The sequence below is a fragment of the Fonsecaea erecta genome (assembly GCF_001651985.1).
Source record: "Fonsecaea erecta strain CBS 125763 chromosome Unknown Scaff2, whole genome shotgun sequence".
In the NCBI taxonomy this organism is placed as follows: domain Eukaryota; kingdom Fungi; phylum Ascomycota; class Eurotiomycetes; order Chaetothyriales; family Herpotrichiellaceae; genus Fonsecaea; species Fonsecaea erecta.
Window position 1 is genome coordinate 3919103 of NW_017387245.1, and position 21731 is coordinate 3940833.

General features: G+C 53.5%; 7 protein-coding genes across 7 annotated transcripts; 4 read left to right on the plus strand and 3 right to left on the minus strand.

The window, feature by feature from the left end:
* Positions 1-382: 382 nt before the first annotated feature.
* Positions 383-2818, plus strand: AYL99_03163 (hypothetical protein; the record flags this gene model as incomplete). The annotated part of the gene is made up of 1 exon (XM_018834679.1): positions 383-2818. One exon carries the CDS (start codon positions 383-385, stop codon positions 2816-2818), a length of 2436 nt encoding a protein of 811 aa, XP_018697303.1.
* A 1670-nt stretch (positions 2819-4488) lies between these two features.
* Positions 4489-5679, plus strand: AYL99_03164 (hypothetical protein; the record flags this gene model as incomplete). Its single annotated transcript, XM_018834680.1, has 1 exon — positions 4489-5679. One exon carries the CDS (start codon positions 4489-4491, stop codon positions 5677-5679), a length of 1191 nt encoding a protein of 396 aa, XP_018697304.1.
* Positions 5680-7307: 1628 nt separating this feature from the next.
* On the plus strand, positions 7308-9144 carry AYL99_03165 (hypothetical protein; the record flags this gene model as incomplete). Its single annotated transcript, XM_018834681.1, has 2 exons — positions 7308-7436; positions 7555-9144. 2 exons carry the CDS (start codon positions 7308-7310, stop codon positions 9142-9144), a joined length of 1719 nt encoding a protein of 572 aa, XP_018697305.1.
* Positions 9145-9365: 221 nt separating this feature from the next.
* Positions 9366-11225, minus strand: AYL99_03166 (hypothetical protein; the record flags this gene model as incomplete). The annotated part of the gene is made up of 3 exons (XM_018834682.1): positions 9366-10463; positions 10530-10596; positions 10663-11225. The coding sequence occupies 3 exons, from the start codon at positions 11223-11225 to the stop codon at positions 9366-9368; spliced, it is 1728 nt and encodes a 575-aa protein (XP_018697306.1).
* A 1152-nt stretch (positions 11226-12377) lies between these two features.
* On the plus strand, positions 12378-13016 carry AYL99_03167 (hypothetical protein; the record flags this gene model as incomplete). The annotated part of the gene is made up of 1 exon (XM_018834683.1): positions 12378-13016. The coding sequence occupies one exon, from the start codon at positions 12378-12380 to the stop codon at positions 13014-13016; it is 639 nt and encodes a 212-aa protein (XP_018697307.1).
* Positions 13017-14512: 1496 nt separating this feature from the next.
* Positions 14513-15583, minus strand: AYL99_03168 (hypothetical protein; the record flags this gene model as incomplete). The annotated part of the gene is made up of 1 exon (XM_018834684.1): positions 14513-15583. The coding sequence occupies one exon, from the start codon at positions 15581-15583 to the stop codon at positions 14513-14515; it is 1071 nt and encodes a 356-aa protein (XP_018697308.1).
* Positions 15584-16456: 873 nt separating this feature from the next.
* AYL99_03169 (hypothetical protein) lies at positions 16457-20213 on the minus strand (the record flags this gene model as incomplete). Its single annotated transcript, XM_018834685.1, has 2 exons — positions 16457-16587; positions 16658-20213. The coding sequence occupies 2 exons, from the start codon at positions 20211-20213 to the stop codon at positions 16457-16459; spliced, it is 3687 nt and encodes a 1228-aa protein (XP_018697309.1).
* Between the last annotated feature and the right edge of the window lie 1518 nt (positions 20214-21731).

The window sequence follows — 21731 nt, forward strand, 5'->3', positions numbered from 1 at the left end:
CCCCCCCCCCAATCAGCACCATGAATCCGGTCTTGGGCGCTAACATGCCGATCTCAGGGGCTTTTGAGCAAGCGATCACAGGGGTGAATTTATGGAGAGCCCTCTGCAGCGCAGGGGATCCCAGATCCCCTTCAACATGCATTCCCTCAAGCCACAACTGAAAGCAAACTTTGGACATTATCTCAGGCCCTGCATGTCGGATCTCTGACCCATTTTGCTGGACATTGTGCACAATATCCTACTGAGCGCTCGTCTTTGCCCGTCAATCGCATTTTCTCTGTTATAGCATGCTCTCCCCCGAAGAGGGCTAATGATAACGACCCAAAACACTGTCAGTACCCAACCCAGAACATCCGACGACGACAACGACATTTACGAAGCCATGACCGAAACGCTTGTTTATCGACCTCACCCGGTGAATATGAGCAGCGGGCACCATGACCGACCAAGATCTACCTCTTCCAACTCGGGCTCTCACAAGTCCTCCTTCTCCCACTACAAGGTGTCCTCACAAAGCTCCCTCGTCCCGCCGTCACCCAGAGGTTCCTACCGCTCTTCCCAAAGAGTATCCACGGTCTACGAAGATGGACCTTTTCGTCCCTCGAAAAGATTAAGATCGCAATACCCCTTACATTCGAGCGAACCTCATGTGGAATACATCCTGGTCGCCTCGTTCGACATTGATCGGGGTCCCATCATGGAACATCAGTTTCCCGGCGCAATTAGTCCGGATGAGAACATGTTGGCCGAGCTTATGCTCCCCGATCAGACACATGTCCGGCAACAAGACTGGACCATGTTCTTCTTACACAAAGACGCCGGCACAAGTGAGGAGGAGGCTGCTGAGCGAGAAGCTCGAAGGCACCAGAGGGAGGCAAGAAGGCGCGCAAGAGAAGCCGGTGAGGCCGTTGAGATTGAAGGAGAAGATTCCGCGGACGACAGCAGTAGCGACGAAAGTGACCCAGATGACATGGACAGCCCTCCCTTAATGTATGTTCTGAACCTGGTCAATACGAAGCAGGACAGCACGGTGAAAAGAGGCGCCATTGTCAAGGCCATGGCCATTTGTACAAGACACTCCTTTCTCCACATATACAAGCCGCTCCTGTTGCTCGCGCTCGAGGACTACTTCAAGTCACCGAAACCAGACACCTTGGAACTCTTATACAATGCTCTCAACGCCATGGATCTATCTCTGATGCCGCGATTGTCACTGCTAGAGCGACACATTCTGCAGGCAAGCGACGTCAAGGACATGTTTGTGGAGAAGTTCGAACAGATGATTGCCCAACGTCTAGCAGATGAGGCCCTTGCGAAGACTCCCGACGCCCCAGAGTCGCCCACGAAACCAGAGCAGAAGTTTTTGGTGCCTCGAGACACGCATGAGTTCGAATCAAAGATTGTCTACAACGGCATCCCCATCCCAGTTAAGATCCCTACCGCTTTGTCGCCCGAGACAGTGGGTGACTTCTCGCTCATCAAGCTTGTCCAAATTTTTGGCAATCCACATCTTTCTCAACCTCAGCCTTTTGCTCTGCATCCCCATCTCACAACTTCTGGCGCGTTCACGCATCCTATTATCGTTCTCATCAATGCTATGCTTACACAGAAGCGAGTAATATTCTTGGGCCACAATCGACCATCCGGGGAAGTTGCGGAAGCTGTTCTTGCGGCATGTGCATTGGCCTCAGGAGGTGTGTTAAGAGGGTTTACCCGCCACGCATTCCCCTACACCGATCTGACCAAGATCGACGAGCTTCTCAAAGTGCCTGGATTTATTGCGGGCGTCACAAACCCAGCCTTCTCCTACCACCCCGAGTGGTGGGACCTGCTTTGTGATTTGCCGTCGGGCAGAATGAAAATCTCATCATGCATTGAGGCTGCGCCAGTCACAGAGGGAACGACATATTTCCAGCAGCACGGGCATGCAGTACTGACCCACAAAGATCTCCATCACTCAGATGCTACAGGAGATGGACTCTTCATGGAAGATATCAGCCGAAGCATTACATCTCGAGCCGGCGAGTCCATCATCCGAGCCAAATTTCGAGCCTATATCACAAAATTCACCCGCATCGCGGCGGCGTTTGAAGAGACTGTGTATGGAGCCAGCAATCTTACGGTGATACCCCCAACAGAGGTTGACAACAACGTGGATGCGACTGCTACCACGCCAGCACCGCCGACACGGCCGATGTCGCTCAAAACTTCCAGTAAGAACCTGAAAGGCCATGGGTACGTCTGGCCGAGCGAGGAGGCCAAAACCCGCGAACTGGCAGCGTCCGCAGCCAGAATTGAAGGGTGGCGCAACACACGATCCTACTACGCATTCATCTCCGACCTGGCGGCACATGCGCAAGACCCAATTTCTCCCACGTCCCCGGTCAGCATGACCAAGATGCTGGCACGAGCACCGACCAAGCCGTACGTGGATCTATATCATTCGTTGTCCAAGCTACGGACTCTCCACCTGACTCCCACTGAGGCCGGGGCTATCTACCTGGCTCTCGAAGCATATTGCACTGATTACGAGAGTATCCTGGAGCTGCTGGAGTTGGCTCCCATCTCAGAGGCCGGACTCTTCTACGTCGCCTTGGGCCTTTGGCACGAGGATTGGAGAGTTCGAGAAGCCGTGACGAGTCTCCTGGACCGAATCAGACAACACCCCGCGGGCCGAGTGTTTTTCAGCCGACTGGGTGGTTGGGCTACCATGGGCTTCAACAGACGTCTCCAGGAGAAGGAGACCAGATTACGTTTCCAGCAACATGATGTTGAGCTGGGTTCGCTCGCCCTCGACGCCGACCTGAGACGAAGTTGACGTGGAGGGCGGTGGTTGTGGGGGGACGAATGATTGTTCTGGAGCACGCCGAGAAGATGTTATGACATGAGACCGTGTCTGTAAACACGGGATGAAGCATTTGCATTGGCCGATGCTTGAGGCCGAGGCGGTAATGGCCAATTATATAGACAGACCAATGAGATGACGACGAGCCAAAACAGCACGACTTCTTCCATGCAATAATGAATGTAATCAAGGCCAGCAATCGTCGGAATGACGAATTTGAGGCGCAGCCGGCGACTCTCAGATGGGCAGATGGGCAGATGGGCAGATGTTGAGATTCCACTTTCTCGTCGGCCCCCTGATTCTCGTCATCCTCGCGTCGGTGGTGGCTTCAGCGACTATTGAATCTTGGCAATTTCAAGCGAGTAGCCGGCCAATTCGTCGCTTTGGTTCCGTGCTCGACTCGACTGATCCCCTAGAAACTGCACACCAAGATGTGCCGTGCAAGTACAACTCTGTCTCCCCAACTGGCTGGAGCTCTCTCGGGGCGAATTATTCTTTCTCACTGGAGTCGGAGATGTCGAGCCCTGGACGCAAACCACGTCCGCTTCTGATCCTCCCGTACGGTTAACGTCCTAGCGCAAACCCGGCGTCAGCCTTTTCCGTCTCCCGTCCATCGCACGGACCTTGTCTTTCGGTTGCTGGACAGCGTCTGCTCGTGCTAGATGGGGGAATGGGGCACTTGATGTTGGTTAGACCAGGTGAATGATCGACAGTCGCACGGTTCTGGACCTCGAAAAGGGGCCCAGAATCCAAGCTACGTTGGCGGAAATGAACGTCCCCTCGTGGCCGACCATCTCTGGCACCAACGCCTTTGGGGAAAGAAGCGCCACGAGAGCGCCGCAAAGCGCGTTCCTAGCCAGACAAGCCGTCCACGCGTTCGGCCGCTTACCAGAAGGAATGTGAGGCGTTCCGCTTTGGAACGCCTCCCTAACGCCCAGTGGAGGCATCAATTCGGGTTCCCCATGGTGCAAAAATTGCACACATTCCAATGGCCGGCTTCTGCTAACGCTGACTGGTAAAGATAGCGCTCAGATGCTTTCGGCGAACTCAATCTCCAGAGAAAAACATGGGAATAAACATCCTGGGAGGGTGTGTGTTGACTAACCTGCCGGTTTGCGACAGGTCTCATCGTGGTTTTTTCTTTTCTTCAGGCTTGTGCTCTGAGTGTTGTTACCATTGATTGTTTTTGTTCCAGTCTTCCTACGACAACTGCTGCACGAGGTCTCTGCGACTCAGACAAGTCTTTGAACCGACTCCTCGCTTGTCCACCTTGAAACCTTCTATTCCCAAAACGGCACAACGTTCTGTTCCGCGGCAGATCAGCAGGATCAACGCCCAGGGTACAACACGTGCGACAACCTTCCCCAGAGTGCAAATCGGGTGAGATCAACTGAATATCACTGAGGAAAAACCTCTTGTGACACTCTGAGACTCGGAATCCTGAGAGAGGAGGGGCAGTTACAACGTCGGACAGACTCCAGTACTTGTTCGAAATTCGATGTGATCGCTTCGCTCAGGACATACGACTCCCAGCTATAGTGCATGCCTTGGAGACAACTCCGGGCGTCCGTTCTTTACCATAAAGCACCAGCTTCACTCACACTCTTTACAATCATCTGGCCCTTAAATCAATACCGGCAGCCATGTCAGTCTATTCTACACAGCCGCGACAGCTGGAGCGGCGACGGCATCTTCACGGTTACACAAAAATTACGACAACAGTTATCTCATTGATGATAGCCCTAATTGTGATGGCGACACCGACGCGTGCCCAAGTAATGGAATTGGATGCACTCGTTTACGAATCAAGTTTCTACCAAGAGCTAGCTGCAAGGGGTGAAATACATATCGACCATCGAGATCCACCGCCTCGCCGGAATGTTTATCTGGAAGGGAGACAAGACGGGGACGGTGTCGTGCCGACAACAGTGGCTGGGTCTACCTCTGCCTCAACATCTTCATCCTCGTCCTCAGAACCTACCGTCACTCCTTCCGCCGACCTAACTTCAGCGATTACCACAGAAACCAAAACTCCTCTGTCGACACCGGCCCTGTCGACGCTCACCGCACCCAGTGTAACGGTCGTCACCACACCATTACCTACACCCTTCGATACGTCGCTCGGCAGCAACTTCACCAGCTCGTCCTGCCCTGAGTTCTTCTCCAGCTTCCTCAATAACTCGACCTTCCAATCGTGTGTGCCTATCTCGCTCCTCTTACAAAACTCCAATTCGTTCTTTCGCGCTCAACGGTCGTTCACGCTTCTTACGCAAACTCTCGACGCAGCGTGCAATGCCCCCTTGGCGATTTGTTCGCCCTTGCTGGGCAACCTTGCCTCACAGTTGATCGACAATGCAAATTGTGGGCAAGACTACAAGAAACAAAATCCGCTCGTGTCACAAGCCTATGCGGGATTCCTTGCCTATGAACCGATTTACCGTGCGACATGCCTGAGAGACCAAGGCACCGGGAACTACTGTTTCAGCGAAGCAATCACGAACTCGTCCAATGCGGCCGATTCCTACCCTTACTACACTGCCCTCGGGTTGTCAATGCCGCAAACGGCGCGACCCACCTGTAGCCAGTGTCTCAAGGAGACCCTACAGATCTTTGCTGGCTATGCAGAGAACGCGGCGCAGCCACTGGCCAAGACGTATTTGCCCTGCGCGAACCAGGTAGATCAGAGCTGTGGAAGCGGGTTTGTGAATACGCAAGTCAAGGCTGGCAGTGTGACGAGTACGAATGCCGCGATTGAGGAGAGGAAGCCAAGTCTGCGCTCATTGCTCTTCGTTACAACACTGCTGGCGGCACTTTTCACTGGCGTGGTGAGTTGATGGTGATGTGTTGGCACATCATTATAGCTCATGGTGTATGAGTCGTGAAACATCTCCGGGGGCAGCCGCAGGTAGCCGTGGGCTCAATGGCATATGGGGGTTAAAGAGACCATTGATGGGAGGTAGAATTGTTGAACCAAAAGCGCAGGCGTTGGTGGACGGATTGATCTGGGCTACGTGGATGAAACTTGCTATGAATAGAAAGGAGGCAAGACGGTCTTTTGGATTTAGGCTCTTGTATAAATGATATACCATTATATTTATAGCAGAATGCCTGTCAATGGCACATACTTCCTATAGCCTGTGTCTCGCCCAAGTGTCTTTTCACGTCAAGACATACAAGCATGTATGGCGACAGGAATCTAGCTATACTTATCCAGCTGCACTCCTTTGCCCCGGATGGTCGTGCGACGCCTTGTCTGAACCATGCGCCTGGGAGAGTGTCAATCCCCCAGGAGCCGGCAAAGTCCTTGTGGGAAACTGGCACTCATCCAGCTCTTGTTAGGACAGTGTTTGTACAGGGATGAGCGGGTAGAATACTGCTGCTGGGACAGGATTCCTCGCCTCGATATCCTTGGTGTCAGGGATCTCCTGGCCCCCAACCTGAGGATCTCTCATCTTGCCCTGTAATTAGTGCTTGGTCAACAACTGACAGGGCCCTGGCGTCTATTAACCCAGGGCCAGGGACCCGGGTCCGTCTGCTGACGCATACGCCCCGCCCTTCGCCCATCCCTAGCTGTTCGCACCTTAGCAGACACACCCAAGTAAGCCAGTTCAGATGTGTCTGTAACACGTAGACGAAGCTCAAACCGAAGATACCAGGCCCGGCACGTTCTCATCCTCGTAGAACTGAGCATATTCCTATGAATACCGTGAACGCTGTGTAAATCGCCGGTGCTGTCCCCACTAGTGTGTATTTCTCTTACAAAAACTTGACCAAGCCCTGTCTTGGACCGCTTACGCCCCAGTTGCGGGGCCGATGGAACTTTCAAGACTTACTACACACTTGTTCACATCTAGCCAGTCTGAGAAAAATGGGGAATCGCCGAAATTGTCGTCAGCAGCTGCTGCTTTTGGAGAATCTCATCCCTCAATGACCACCGAGATCGCTCGCCTGTCCATAGACTTTGTCAGCCTCCAACCTCTGTGCTCGAATTTTCTAAATGGTTTCGAAGAACCAAGTCCTCTTTCGAGCCCCATGCACCGCTCCAAAATCGTGCAGCTTGTTCGGAGATCTTCAAATCCAAGGCACGAGGAAGTTTTCAATTCGCTGGGTCAGAGACTGGATCGGGGTTTGACGACCTAACATGGTTAGCGCGGTTCGAAGTGTACTTAGCGGGCCAATCACATGTTTTAGAATTAGTGATGACTCCACACTCCTCGTCTGAGGTTCAACGTATAGTAATCACGCCGGTCCTATATTATGCATCAACGCGACAAACAGAGGAATAGTTACCGACCTGCTGGCTATACAGAATTCAAGCGGCGAGTACAGACTCTTCTGCCCTGACGACATTTTCCAGCTTCCCCTGCCATCGATTCAGACACATCAAGACCTTCTCCTTCTCTTTACGAGGTGTTAGGGGAAATATCGGTGCGACGTTGATACCACGCACAGCCTGTCCAGAATGGCGACAATCGCACCCGCAACCACCAGCACTGGCCTGAGTAACCCAAGTCCAGCCACAAGACGACGGCGAGGTCGTCCTCGGCTGGCGGACCGCCAGCTAGCAGGCTCAGCCGAAGAACCACTTGCAGTATGTCCAGCGCCTCCGTCTATGTTCCACTCCCGAGCGAGTTCCTAGCTTTATCTCGACCTACATCAACGCCCTCGCTACGCAGCGAATATGGCTAAACCCGATCCTTCTTTGACAGCGTCGCCGCCTCTACACCCGCCTCTCGCAGCGTGCGTGGCGCGACCGCCAAAGACAAAAGCTCGCATCTCAAGAGGCCATCATCACCGACATCCGTGCCGCGGTCTTGCGCTTGGAGCGTCTCGCGGTGCAGAACAAGGTCGTGGAGAAAATGCCCCGATTCGCGACTGAGGTGTTCCGGTGCGTGTCTTTGGTCCGGAGCGTGGACACGGGCGTCGGAAGCGGAAGCGGCATTGGAAGTGCAAACGCAAGTGGTAGTGAGAAGAGCAGTGGAACGGCGGGGTGGACTGAGGCGGGTAGTATAGCGTCGATGGTGCCGGATCAGCTGGTGCATCTTGCTATGTATCCGGGGGCAGATTCTGTGCGTGCTGGTGTGGCGGATGGCGGCAACACTGCCCGTGCCAGCCTCGACGAAGGGACAATGCAGAGCGAGCACGGTCTGACCTACGAGGAGGTGGGACAGGACATCGTCGAAGGTGTTGATTTTCAGCCCCTTCTACGCCATGGCCACGCAGCACACGCACACAGACTCACATCAGCGGCAGGACCGAGAGAGGAGGAGGTACCGGCGCCTATGAAGCTGTCCAGCTCCACTGTTTTACGAGTGTGTATATCCCTTATAAAGACCCATTCTGCACTTCCACCCCCCGCCATTCTTCCATCATTTTACCACTCTCATCCACGCAACCCTCTTGATCACAAGCTAAACTCTCCCCCCTGTCATCAGTCACCACACCAGCAAACGCCATCCACCTCTTCCGGCGGCGGAGTGTCCTTCCCTCTCACCACGACGATCACCCCGCTGTGGACCTACAGCATCCACGAGACCAGCTTCTCGCGACGTCTGCATCGCTCGTGCATCGAACACTGCTACCGGCTGCTGTCGTCGCACAGCACACGCCGCGCCGAGCTGCTGCGCACGCTGAAGTTTCCGCTCGCCGCCCACCTCAGCATCGACGAACTGCGCCGTCGTGCCCGGGAGCTCCTCCTCCGCGGCACGGACCAGAGCCTGCATTACCAAGAAGCGCTGCACGACAATGCCGGCATATCGTGGGCAATGCGGCGGATCGTGAGCAGCTCCCGTCGGCCGCTGAGGTCGCTGCTGGTCTCGAGACCCCCGCTGGATGACGGGGACTTAGGTGGAGGTGTCCTGCTCGAGGGCGACGATGCTCCCTCCACGACCGTGTCCGAGATCCATGTCTCGGGCTATGAAGGCACGTGGCTCGGCCCCGACGCCGTGGCCATGTACCTCCAGAGCCTGGGCATGCCGATCCAGGACAAACCCTCCAGCATGACGGTGCCGTGGCTGGTTTCGAGCGATGCTCTGGAGAACATGGTGCTGCGTGGCTTCATGAAGAAGACGCCGCCGCCTACTATACCAGAGCTGCAACAACCGACGCAACCTCGGTTCCGTCGCCCCCACATGGTCGTCGTCAACATGGACCTCGACCTCATGGTGGACACCTTGACGCAGCGAGCGGTCTGTGTCGACACGCCGGTGTTTCGCAAGGACGACGTAGATTCCATCGTGGTCGACGCCCTCGGTTCCTGGTACTGGTCTGCATATGGTGGTGAGGAGGGTCCAGAGTGAGAGTGAGGAGTTGGACACAGATTGATTAGAATACAAATTCTAACTCTCTAGTGACTAGTTTCTTGTCTATATTTCTACCGGTGCTCTCCATGCAGCGCAAGCAAGTAACACCAGGGCGGTACAGGTTTTGCCAGATGTCTAATAGGTGAAGTGTCCATGCCAGGCTCCCCCCTTGCCGGAGCGTCTAACATCGGGGGAGAAGGGTAGGTTACCATAATGGCTCAGCCACCAGCAACGACGTTCATGATCAATCTCTCTCTCCTCATCAACAAGGCCGACACCAGCGTGACGGCGCCCGCGGCAATGCCCATGATGTAGACGCTGTCGATGGCCTTGATGATGGCGCGCACGGCGGCGTCCCGGACGGCGGCGTCGCCCTGCTGGAAGATCAGCGACTGAGTGCCGGAGATGGCGTTGCGGATCTCAGCGTCCGAGTATAGTAGGGTTGCCGAGTTTCCGCTTCCTCCCTCTGCCGAGGCGGCGACCTGGGCGAGCCCGCGCTTGAGGTCGTCGAAGGCCCCGTTCTGGAACACGGCGCCCGCGATGGTCAGGGCGATGACGGTGGTGCCGATCTGCGCGACATTGATGAAGCCGATGGCGGCGGGGGTGTCTTCCGGCTTCACTTTCGTCGCGGCGACGCTGTAGCCGGCCTGCATGCCGCAGCCGGTGCCGATGCCGAGCAGCAGGCTGTAGCCGTAGATGCGGGCAGGGGACGTGTCCGGATCGATGGTGTGCATGAGGCTGGCGCCGACGAGGCAGAAGGCGCCGCTAGCCACGTACCACGGCATGTAGTAGCCGAGCTTGGGCATGAAGATGCCGTTGAGCAGGACGCAGACTATGGTCAGCACGATGAACGGCAGCAGCCGCACCGCCGCCTTGATGGCCGAGTCATCCCGCGCGAACTGGAAGATCAGCGGGATGTAGTACGCCCCCAGGAACAGGCAGGTCACCGTGGTCGACGTGCAGACGAAGCTGAGAATCAGCGTCCGCGACCGCAGGAAGTGTCCGGGAAACACGCGCCGTTCCTTGGTCGTCAACACCGCAAAGTACTGCGTCACCACAAACGTCACAAGAATGATCCCGCACAGCGTCATGGTGAGGATGAACCGGTAGTTGTCCCAGGCCCATTGGGCGCCGCCAAACGTTAAGGCCAGCGTGTATGTCGTGTAGATAGAGGCAATGAGGATGATACCCAGCCAGTCCATGTGGCGCAACTTGTCCCACAGCTTCTTGTCGGGAGCAGGCTGGTGGGTGGGCAGGAGGAAAATGAACGCTGGAGCCATGACGCCGGCAATGACCAAGTTGATGTAGAACGCCCACTAGGTAAGTAGAATTAGATCAGTACCGTATATCTTGGTCACAGGCTGGGGACTCAATCGACTTACTCTCCACGTGGCCGACGACGTTGCAAAGCCGCCTCCCACCAGCGGTCCGAGGATGGCACCCAGGCCCCTAAAACGGATATGTGGTTAGATTCTTGCCCTTTGACATATAGCTCGCCTCGGCATTCAAACTCACCAGACCATGCCAATGATTGCGTTGTACAAACTGCGCTCTTCTAGCGTCGTGAAGGTCCCTATGTAGTTGAGCACGCCGAGGTACATGCCTGCCCCGCCTGCCCCGGCGATGACCCTGCCGACAATGAGAGCGTCGATGTTCGGCGCTGCTCCACAGACGGCGCTGCCAACTTCGAACACAACGATGGACGCAAGGTAGAGGCGTTTGATCTCGAACAAGCCGAACGCGGATCCGAGTGGGAGGATGACGGCCACACCGCCGAGCGGGAAGCCGGCGCCCACCCAGGTCAGGTCCTCCACGTGGCCGAGTGACTTGACGATGTTGGGCTGCACGTCTGCCGCGATGGTGGTGTCTAACCCGTAGAGCAGCCCCGTGAGGTAGATGGCGACGCAGGTCAGGATCCATTTCCAGCCGTGGATCGGGCGCACTTGAAGGGGTTCCTTGGTCGTGGTGGTCACCCCAACACTTATGGTCGCTTCGACCTCTTTAGGCGTCGGAGAAGAGGACGTATCGTCGACATCGACGGAGCTGCCCTCAGATGGCGACTCTTGAGCATTCGGCATGGAGGGCGGTTTGAAGCCTTGTTGATACTGATCAATTGACTCTCGTGGTAGATGTTGGACCCTTGAACTCGGGATTTCGAAATGGAAGCGGTAAGTGAATACTCATGGATGTGGAGATCTAACAGTTCTATATGAAGAGCTGGTATTGTCTCCATTTTGATTCTCATTCTTGGAAACTCATCCAACGACGAGTGCTCGGGGGAAACCGATTTGTCATGAGGACGAAATGTCAGCCAAAGCAGCGGGCACTTGGTTATTTGCGGATGATGAGCAGCATTGTGTCGTCCCCATAAGTCTCCGCCATCCGTGAGCTGGGGCGTCATAGATGGAGACATGTGTGTCACAACAAGACATTGAAATTCTGGTTCGGGAGAAGAACAAGGCTGACTGACATTTCGACTAATTCTATTCTGCATCGGGTTAGTCTGGGCACCCTTCTGTCCAATCACATCTCGGATAATTCATTAGTTGTTGATTTATCAGGCAGTGGCGTCAGTGGGGGCAACCTATGGCTGTTCAACAAAAAGGGGCTCGGGTTGCGGACTATGGTGATCCGAATCTAATGGAAGCGGCTTTTGGGGGCCACTCTTCATTTATGAGCTGTGGCGGCTGCTGGGTTGGGGTAGATAAACATTATGTCAACGAGTGATCACTAACAGCCAAGGGGAAGACAGGGCTCACGCGTAGTTTAAGCTATGTCAAGCTTTTCTTAAAGTACGGGTAAGCCGATGCTTGTATGCAGCTCTGACACCACCGAGGACGAGGTACATGTCTCGGACGTGTGTAATCTCGGCGCTGTCTTTAGTTCTCTGCTTCATCGTTACTGCATGTGGTAGTGGCTATCCTCGAACGCGCAGAAGGTACCGGGTAAGGTCAGTGAGTTCTGCTACTGCGTATGCTAATCACTCACCCCCGGGTACCTTCTTGTACCTCGTACTAGGATTATTATTAATGCACGGCGTCCATGCACATGCGAGGCACTCAATCAGATATTCGAGCTGTGCCCTGCGTCCCCAGCTCAAACCAACCCTAACCATACCAGACCAGGCCTCTGCACTTCAGCCTTCAGCAGGGCGCGAAACAGACGGAGAGGTGATGCAGGAGCGTTTAGCCCGAGCAGCAGTGGGTGGCGCGGTCCCCAGCGCATCAGAAATGACTGTTTTCTCCTTTCCATCATGCGGTAAGGACAGATTTGTTCTCCCTGCTACCATTCGACGCATCAGCCCTCCCCCTCGCCTATATCTCGATCACCTTGACCAAAGACTCCAGCTGGTGGGAGAGAAAAAGAGAAGCAAAGCAAGAAACGGAACAACGCGCATCGCCAATCTCTCCCGACTCCTCCTCTCCGCCGCGGTGGTCGTGGCCGTAACTCTCCTCGTCCTATGCCGCTCCGATGGTGCTGCGTCGTCCTTCAGCGTGGCCTTTGCAGGGCAGGTCGATGATGCGCAGGCTCCGCAGGTGTCGATAACCGACTACGAGACGCTGTCTAACGACGTCCTGAGCGACTCCTTCAACCTGCCATTCCCAGACATGATCAAGTGGGGGTCGACCCAGCAGCAGCCCTCACCGGATATCGGCCAGGCGTCTGCCTGCATCAGCAACAATTTCCTCCTCCGCATCGCCAGCATCGCCATAAGCGATGTCCAGGGCGCCGCCGCCGCCATCTTCTCCCAATGCTTTCTGGAAATCGGCTTCACCACCGGCAGTGGCGGGTCGACCATCCTGACCTCGAACGATGGGAGCGGTATCACCATCATCTTTAACGTCGCTCCACCGGGCTTGGCGTGTTAACCTGGGCGTCAATGAACAACGGGTGTGGCAAGCATTCGTGCTCCGGATTGTGTCTTGACTGCGTCGTTGCATTTGCAAGGCGTGCTGGTGGTATGGAAGAGGATTGCATGTGGTAACGATATATAACATATAAGTATGCGTATATGGGTCGAGGCCGCGGTGAATTGTTCCCACGATCTATCATTCGTTTCCACCCCTTAGTTTGTGGCCTTATATTGAACCTCCTGTTCGTGGCGTATCTTTCCCGCGTAATCTCCTCGGATGCTGAGCTCGATTTATCTCTGATTCACTTCGTTTTGCGCGTGGGTAGGAGTCCCACGCAAATCTCTGGGGAGAGAGTGCTCGAAACGAGAGCGCCTTCGGGTGGATTAATCATCCAGCGGCTTGCCCTCTGCGTCTTCTTAAAGCACCTATAATATCATCGGACAGAGCCTAACCATCCTTCTCCTCTTCGTCCTACTCCTCGTCCCATTGTTTGAGTCATCTTCGTGCGTTGATGGTCTCAGTATGATATTTTCCGTGGGCCTCTAGCGCAACTTTGACGCATTCCTCCATCAGTGTAGTCACCTTTTCGCAGCGTCCCGTCTAATGCAAGAGTGATGTGAGACATTGCATAGACTCGGATCCATCTTGAGGAAAATCGCCGCCATATTTCTGTCTTTTGACCTCGACGTATCCTGACGTCAAGGGCACCGCTTCCACAAGGCTGCCAGTCTTATATCGAAACATGGTAAGAAGATATATAGCCAGAAGCGCGTCAGTATGATCATCTCCCAAGTTCTGTTGTTGAAGCTGGAGGTAACTTTTCTTTTTCTTTTTTGGAGATTTGCATCCTAATTTCCCAAAGGTGTATGCAAGATTCGTGTATAAATGAATATATGGGGATGATTCTCGCTGCTCGTTGCGAGCACGAGAGGATGGAAATCTCTCGCTTCCTCCAGCTGCCGTTGTGCGTGATAAATTACCCAATTCCGTTCATACTGATCGTTGTTCGAGAGCGTTCATCCTCGAATAACTTTTTGCAACGTTCTTCCACTCTTAGTTGTAATTCTTCTGCATGCTAGACAGTAAAGCAATTTCGTCGTGCCCGAAGGATTTTGCTTTCGTACCTGCCCACCAAGAGAGTAATCCACCGGAGCTGTCGTTGACCTACCATCATTAGTAGTGCGAGACGCCCAAAGATACATGTCCTCGGCCTTGTCGATGATCGAAAGCCACTTATTGGCTCTTTTGGAGTTGAAGTACAGCTTCAGGAGCTGTTTCGCGTCCTCCTTTACGCCGTTAACCTGCGAAATCTTCAGTTTCTTGACCGATTTGCCAACAGTCTTGTTGGAATCTTGAGGGATCCGTTCTTTAGATCCCAAACCCCCCCGAGCACGATGGGCGGTGGTATCTGTTCCACTACGCCATCTCCAGGGCTAGTCGGCTCTCCCCTCCCTGTCCCAGGCTACTGATAGCAGCCTTACCGTAGCCATACTTTGGGGAAATAATTTCTGCTAGTTGGTCAGCTGGGATGCACATCCCAAGAACTCATCTTTAGATGCCGATGGTACTACGTACAGCGGCGTGTGTTCTGCAATTCTGAGGTCGGCGGTTGCAACCATGTTGCTGACGGAATCAATCTTTGGAGCGATCGCACAGAGGACGCCTTTTGCGTAAACAGCAGCCACGGCGGCAGCGTATGGTTTCCAGTCGTCGTTCTTCTGAGCGTCCCCGTAGTTGCAGACGCCTAGGATCACTCCTGGTGCAAGAGTGTTCATAACTCCCGCTGCTTCCATTTCTAGGCCAATCAGATCATGCTCGTCTCTGAGCCAATCTCTACGCACAGCATCCTTCATCAAACTGCTCCCCGAGCCAATCGTGCCATGCCACACTAACGTGCGTTCAGACTCGTCCCGCGGTGGTCTTTTGACACGAACGGGTAGTGAAGACAGGCTTCCTTTGGCATGACTGTCACAGAGGATATCCTGTTCTTGGCTCGGACAGGAGAATTTACCATCTTCGCTGGACGCCTGGAGGTCAGCCAGGTACCTCGCGAATTGGTTCCCCTTCTTGAATGGCCTCTTGTGGAGGAGTTGGATGCGCCTGATGGCGGATCGGACAATCGCCATGGTCTCAGCTTGCCGGCCGATACATAGAAAGCCTTCCGCGGCGGCTTTGCCAAGATCATAGTAGAAGACTCCCGTGTTTCGCTGGTCGGGTACACTCACAAGGACATCACCCAGACGAATATCCCGGCGTTTGCTTGGGTCTTTCGGAGAGAGATTTGGGAGACCTGCCGCAACGCCAACAAGCAACGAAAACCAGAGGCGCGGGAAGCGGAGCTTGACCTGGTTTGCCAATGCAGCGGCAGAGCTAGGCCCGTAGTTTTGACCAGCAGGCCAGGTAGCAATAACGACATTGTGATCGTTGATCTCGCCCCCAATGTAGATGTAGTCGTCGTTGGTTAGTGACTCAAAGTGGCCTTCATGTATTTTGTCCAGCACCCCGAGAGCTGCCTCGGCTTCGACAGGAAGAACAGCAATCCAAGCGACAGTATAGTGATTGTAATCAAGGCGGTGACCCATGGCGCGATGGCGAAACGCAGACTTCTGCTTAGAATGGTCTAGTGTTTGATTTGAGAGATAAGAGCCCGGGCTCCAAGACCTCCTAGGTGGTTGTCAATAACTAGACGAGGGAGGCTGCGAACGGACGAGGAGAGGACAGGCAGAACGGCATCTAATTGATGGGTTTAGGTGCTTATAAAATCAAGATGATAATGACTGAAGCTTGGTATGATTGACGAGGCAAGAGTAGTTACGTGGAAAGAAAGAGGAGAGGCGATGAGGCTGAAGAGCGAAGCGCCAACGACAGAGTGGGTGATTCCGTCAGGCATCCGTGGCTCCGTCCTTACAGTAGCCAGGTACTTAGGTTGGATCACCAGTCGAACAAATGTGACCACCGATGTACGAGGATGGGATGATGATTGATAATGGTGATGGATGATTGCGAGAGAGGCTACCTGCTGCATTGTGGTGCCACGTGGTCGCTTGCGATATTCTCCCAGCAAATCATCATCGGAGAATCAAGGATGAACAATGCCGCTATAATTAGTGTACTGAGAGTATCGGTAGAATCGATCTTCGACAAAAACCCGCCCACTGTCCCCCGGCAGAAACCATTGAGATCCCCCCAAGCTGTAATGAAAATGCCACCCCAGACAAGATGCGATGCTCCCGATCAGACTCTCCAGATCCAGTTATTAACTCTACCTTTTGCAGATCCTCTCCCCCAGTCATGTCGCGTCACAGCCTTGCCCCTGCTGCTCTAAGAAAAGCAGAACCCTTCTGCAAAAACGCCAGATGCAAGTCCCTCCCCTTTTCTTTTGGTTGGTTTATAGTGGTTCGTTACACATTAACGCAGTCCATTCTGCTTTCAGCCACTTGCAGCCGGAGGTGTCGTCAATAGTCATGATACGGCTCGAACCCTCCATGGCTCGACGCATAGTCACTCGTGACCGTTGCCGCCTTCGCGGAGGTTGGGGCAAGAGAATGCTGTGCCCATCCCGTGCCAGTGGCTTGTGCTCGACGCTCTGCAACGCCAGACATTAGTCCTCGATCTAGTCACGGGGCTCGGTATGTGTAAGGGCGGGCAAAACTTACCTCTCTCGAAATCTCCCCACCTTTTCATCAGGATCTTCGAACTATCAAATTCACCTTCCGCTTCTCCGTGTCCGCCAGATTTCTTGGTCTCTCCTGCCGTCTTCCTTGTGTCTCCCCAGCTGAAATCATCGAACTTCCAGAACGCGTAAGCCGGTAGGACGAAATTCCAGATTGGAAGGGAAAGCAGGTAAATGCCCATCCATGCAACGTATGACCAGCTATGTGCCGTCAACACAATCAACACGGCCGGCAGACCGAGAATGAGTCCTAATAGGATAAGGGGAATGACCGGGACAGGTTTGGCCACGATGGAGATGATAATCAGGTAAAAGGTGAACGCGATGGCCGCTGGTAATACAAGGGTACCGATCAGTTCGATGAAGACAACAAATTGCATGCTGAAGCAAAATGTACCGCAGAGGTCGCGCACCAGGACGAGCTCCATGAGATTGTGGACTGTGGAATTGATCCAGCGGCGTCGTTGAGATAAAAGCACTTTGAATTGGTCCGGAACTGTTGTTTTGCAGACCGCCTGAGGCACAAAGACTTGTTTGCGTTTGGGAAATGTCTTGAGCATCAGTGTCGAGAGGTATCTGTCTTCGCCTAGCAGGAGGAGGTTCTTTTTGTGCAGTGTGTCCACCACGTTTTCGGAATAGTGCTCCACAATATCGGGATTGGCAAGGATCGGGACCCAGTAGTTTTGTCCACCCTTGGGCGATTTGATTCGGTACATGCAGAAACAACCGGGTAAGCAGGTGACACCGCCGAAGACAGATTCAAAGGATTTGGACAGGTGGTGCGAGATGAAGTATTCAAAGACCTGAATCCGCGAGACCCATGACTGGGTCTTGTTTGCGATCTTGGTTTCGCCGCAGAGGCCCATAATCTCGGGATCCTTGACCATGGCAGAGACCATATGCGTCAGACTGTCAGGATATACCTTCGTATCGGCGTCGACCATGAGCACCATTTCGTAAAAGTCGGGAGACATGCCTGTGACTTTCCAGAGACCATTAAACATTTCATATTCGAGTTCAGTCATACGTTCATCAAACATGACCTTTTGGAGGAAGGACATCAAGATAATCTGACTATCACGCTTGCCTCGATTACCAGGTTTAGGCTTGCCGGCTTCATCTGGAGTTCCGCATTTGACCACGACTAACATGGGTACTCGTTGCTGCTTGGTCGGATCGATCTTCGAGTTCGGACCATAATCGTAGAACCCAGCATAGACCTTGGCCATGTTGTGTCTTTTCGAGCCGCTGGATACGGCGACGTATGAGAATGCCTGCACGTCTTCGGGAAGAACGACAAAGTCGCCCATCATGCTAAGGACGATTTCCGGGGTCGTCAAGTCGTTGCCTTGACCCTTGATCAAGCCATCACATATCACCAGAATTGCTTTGTGGCTGTTCGGATAGTCGGTCGTTGCAACAGAGTCCAGCGTCGTTCGGACACCGTCTGCATCTTCCGAATACGCAGTGACCAGGCAAATGACGTGAGCGAGGGGATAGCCGAATGGCTGCCACTCAGGAGGTGGTTGAGGAACGACATTCTCGTGAATGAAGCCCACGGGCCCACCCGGCTCGAGGGCGTCCATCACCGCCGAATACCGGGCTTCCTGACCTGACAGGAGGAGGCTGGATCTGCTAGCACCAACGCTCATCCGAGAATTGACATCCAAAGTGTTCTGACTGCTGTTGAAACCGTTTTTGTAGAGGCCGTTTCCTGGCTGAATCAGTCGTGCGTTGGAAGACTGGCTGGTCATCGTGGTTGGCGGTGGACGATTCGTCTTGGAAACACGCTCAACGGCATACGGACTGGTGAACCGAGAAGTCTGAGGGAACAACTGACTTCCACGCTTACTGGTTCGCGCATCGGAGGAGGAAACCGTACTTGCGGGATCAGTGATCTTGGGAGCCGGTCTGTAGATATCATCGGCCCAGTCCTCGATCTGCTTGGCCCGCTTCTTCGGATCTGATGTCTGCGATGTCTTGGTGGCCGCAAACTTTCCGGCCAAGAACCATTGAAAGGCCAGGGCGAGGAAGAATTTGACTACCACCACGGCGAGAATAAACACCAACGATACGTACAGGACGACCTTTGACGCAATGCACCCAACCGTCTCAGTATCAATAGAACCCACTTTTGCAATCTGGGTTAGACACTTGCCGATTTTTTTATCCGCGGAAGACTGTAGCACATGGGTGATGTCGGTTCCCCGGATCTCATCGCTCTCCCGCATATCATCAAATTGTTTCGGCCAGGCAACTTGACTCTTGTTGAACCACCTCAACAAGTCCAAATCGACCACGGAACCAGAATACACCACCAGATTTCGACTGCGATTTTTAATGTCGTCCCACGTGAAGAAAACTTCGCCCGCCTTTCTCAGGTTGTAAAAGGTGGTTCGAGATTTGGCAGTGGTATGGCAAGCGTATCCCAGGTAGTAAGGATTGGTGAGATTCGGTTGCGTAGAGCCATCCTGGTTAAAGGCGTTGCAGGGGAAATACCAAGCCAAATCGCCATCAGCGTCCGTCGGCACATCGGAGCCAGGTGCGAGGTTGATCAGACCTTTGCACTCTCCATTAACCTTCTGAAACATGAAACTTCCGTCTTGACCACCGTATTTGTGGGGGAGATCGTAGAGGACATTGCTGTCAAGGGGAATCCCTAAAGCTGCTGGATGCATGGAGCCATCGAGGTTGTAGGCATCTCCGTGGAATATCATGTAGCCGCGGTCGACATGATTAATCTTCAACCTCAGTCCGGGAGCTGGGCAAACCGCCCGTGTGAAGCCGAAGGTCAGAAAACCAACAAAAGCGGCAATCAGAACGATGATACTGATTAAGCCGACCTTCTCTCTCCAGGCTCTTTTCTGGGCCCGCCCCGGCATACCGCAGCACTGTAGCATGAAATTGGGAGCCCAAAAAGTGATCACAGAGCAATATACATTCCACGCGCTGGGGGGTTTGAGCTTTTCGATTTCTTTCAGCCGCCTCTTCTCTTCAGCCGTCATGTCGCGAGTATCTTTTCTCACCAACTTTCGAGGTTGTCTCTTTTTGCCGACGGGCTCAAGTCTCCCAGGCTGGCGTGCAGTCGGTTGGGCGCCGAAATCCTCGTCGGGTGGCAGGTTGAGGTTGGTGCTTTCAGAGCTCACTGTCCTCTGTTCGGCCAACTCTTCCACCACAGGATCGTTGCCGGTGGTGGAGGGGAAGACCTCCATATTCTGCGCATGTTTGCGATAGTGGTAATTGGGATGATCTCGGTCTATTCGACTGCGTTCGGGACGGATCAGGGATTTCTTGCGCCCGAGATCACTTTGATTTGTAGGATTGGACATTATCGGCTCCCAGTCTGCAGTTCTGGAACTGGGCGAGGGAGGATAGGGATCGTTTCCAATGCGTTGAGCGGAATAGGGAGAATTGCGTTGAGCATTTGCTCCAGTCTCGAGATCGCGTAACCGTCGAGAGGGCGAGTCTCTGTAGGGAGAATGGGACTTTTCGCGAGTAGGTGAGGTGGCAGGCCGTGGCCTGAGCGGTGGTTCGGACATGATGAATTCTGCAGGGAGAAAGAATGTTAGTGAGTCGCTAGAAACATAACAATGTGATTGTGGCATCCTCAACATACCTTCGCCGAGATCTAGTCGCTCTCCCTCGTAAAAAAAACTTGCAGTTTTGATTTTTCTCAATGAAGGAATGGGTGTGAATTAGAGAACAGCGCCCGCGCCGTGTCTCTAGTTTGGATTCTCAAATGTGCGATGGGTGGTGTCAAAGTGTATGTCGTCTATCGTCTATCGTGCATCGAATGTTCTGTCAAAAATCATATGAGATTATTTGTCACTTCGACGGAGCGGTCAGTTGTGGTGAAACGACGAGTTGGTTGCCGAAGAAACTGCGCCACAGATTGCTTTGGCGGGTCGAGCGAAAGACAGATACGCCAGATTGATCGTTTGCTTGTGCAGAGATTGTCAAACGAGAGTGATAGAGATGGCAAGTGAATGTACATGTGCTAAGGAGAACGTTGACAGCGAGGAAGCAACACAGATGGACAAACGGAGTAACAGGCAAAGACGGAGAACTGGGCAACGACGAGACAAGGATTGGGGGTTGTCTCGTTGTGGCACCGTGTCGCCGTACGTTCTACTTGTGGAGAGGTAACAACAAACGATTCGTTGTTTGTCCGATGGAGTTTCTATACCAAGTGCCTGGATTGGCTACGCGGCCCTTTTAGCGCATCATACAGGAGAAACAAGAGGCCACCTCCCAGGCGAAATAAACATATGCTCCGAACTCAATCCAATGTTTTTTTTTTGCCTCCTCTTCTCCTGAGTCTACTACGTATTTATGGAGCATACGGCTAGTGGGAATCCCCTGAACCAGTACTCTCCAGCAGAGCATACAGAGGACGAGTATCAGGACGAGAACCCCGAACTCTTGTGATCAGACACAGATTCCACCAACCTAGAGATAGACTGATAAACGCCAAAGCGATGACCGTTTGCGCAGTCGGTGGTGAGATCGTTCAGTGCAGCCGGTTGTGGCTGAGCCGTACCAGTGATGGAGTATTTTTAACCCTGCTCGCTTGGTCCCTGTTGCCCTGACATGGAGATGCGGCTTGTCTGACCAAGTCAACCTATCGTTATTGACTAATTCTGAAACTACTGCGCCTATCGAACTACTGGGTACTTGCCTTCATCGGTTGAGTTCATAGGGGATGATGTTGAGCTGAGTCCGTTCTCCGTACCTCGTTGCAGCAGGTCTGTATTGCTGTGATGGACTGTGAGCAGATGAGCAGATAAACTGAAGGAATGGATCACCCTCCTGTACAAAGTCTCAAGGCAGCAGTGGACAATGTCTCACTCATCCGAGAAAAGAATATGACTTCCCGTATGGAGCATCCATTTCATATGATGGGGTACATGTTCGAACCCCCCTATCTGATCGAATACGGCCTGCAGTCATCCGGACAGGAACAAACTGGTGATTAGTAGTACCATCTGGAACATGCAGTCGGTACAGCGTCACTCATCTGACCACTTTTTGTTTGCACCAGGCGGAACGGCGACCAG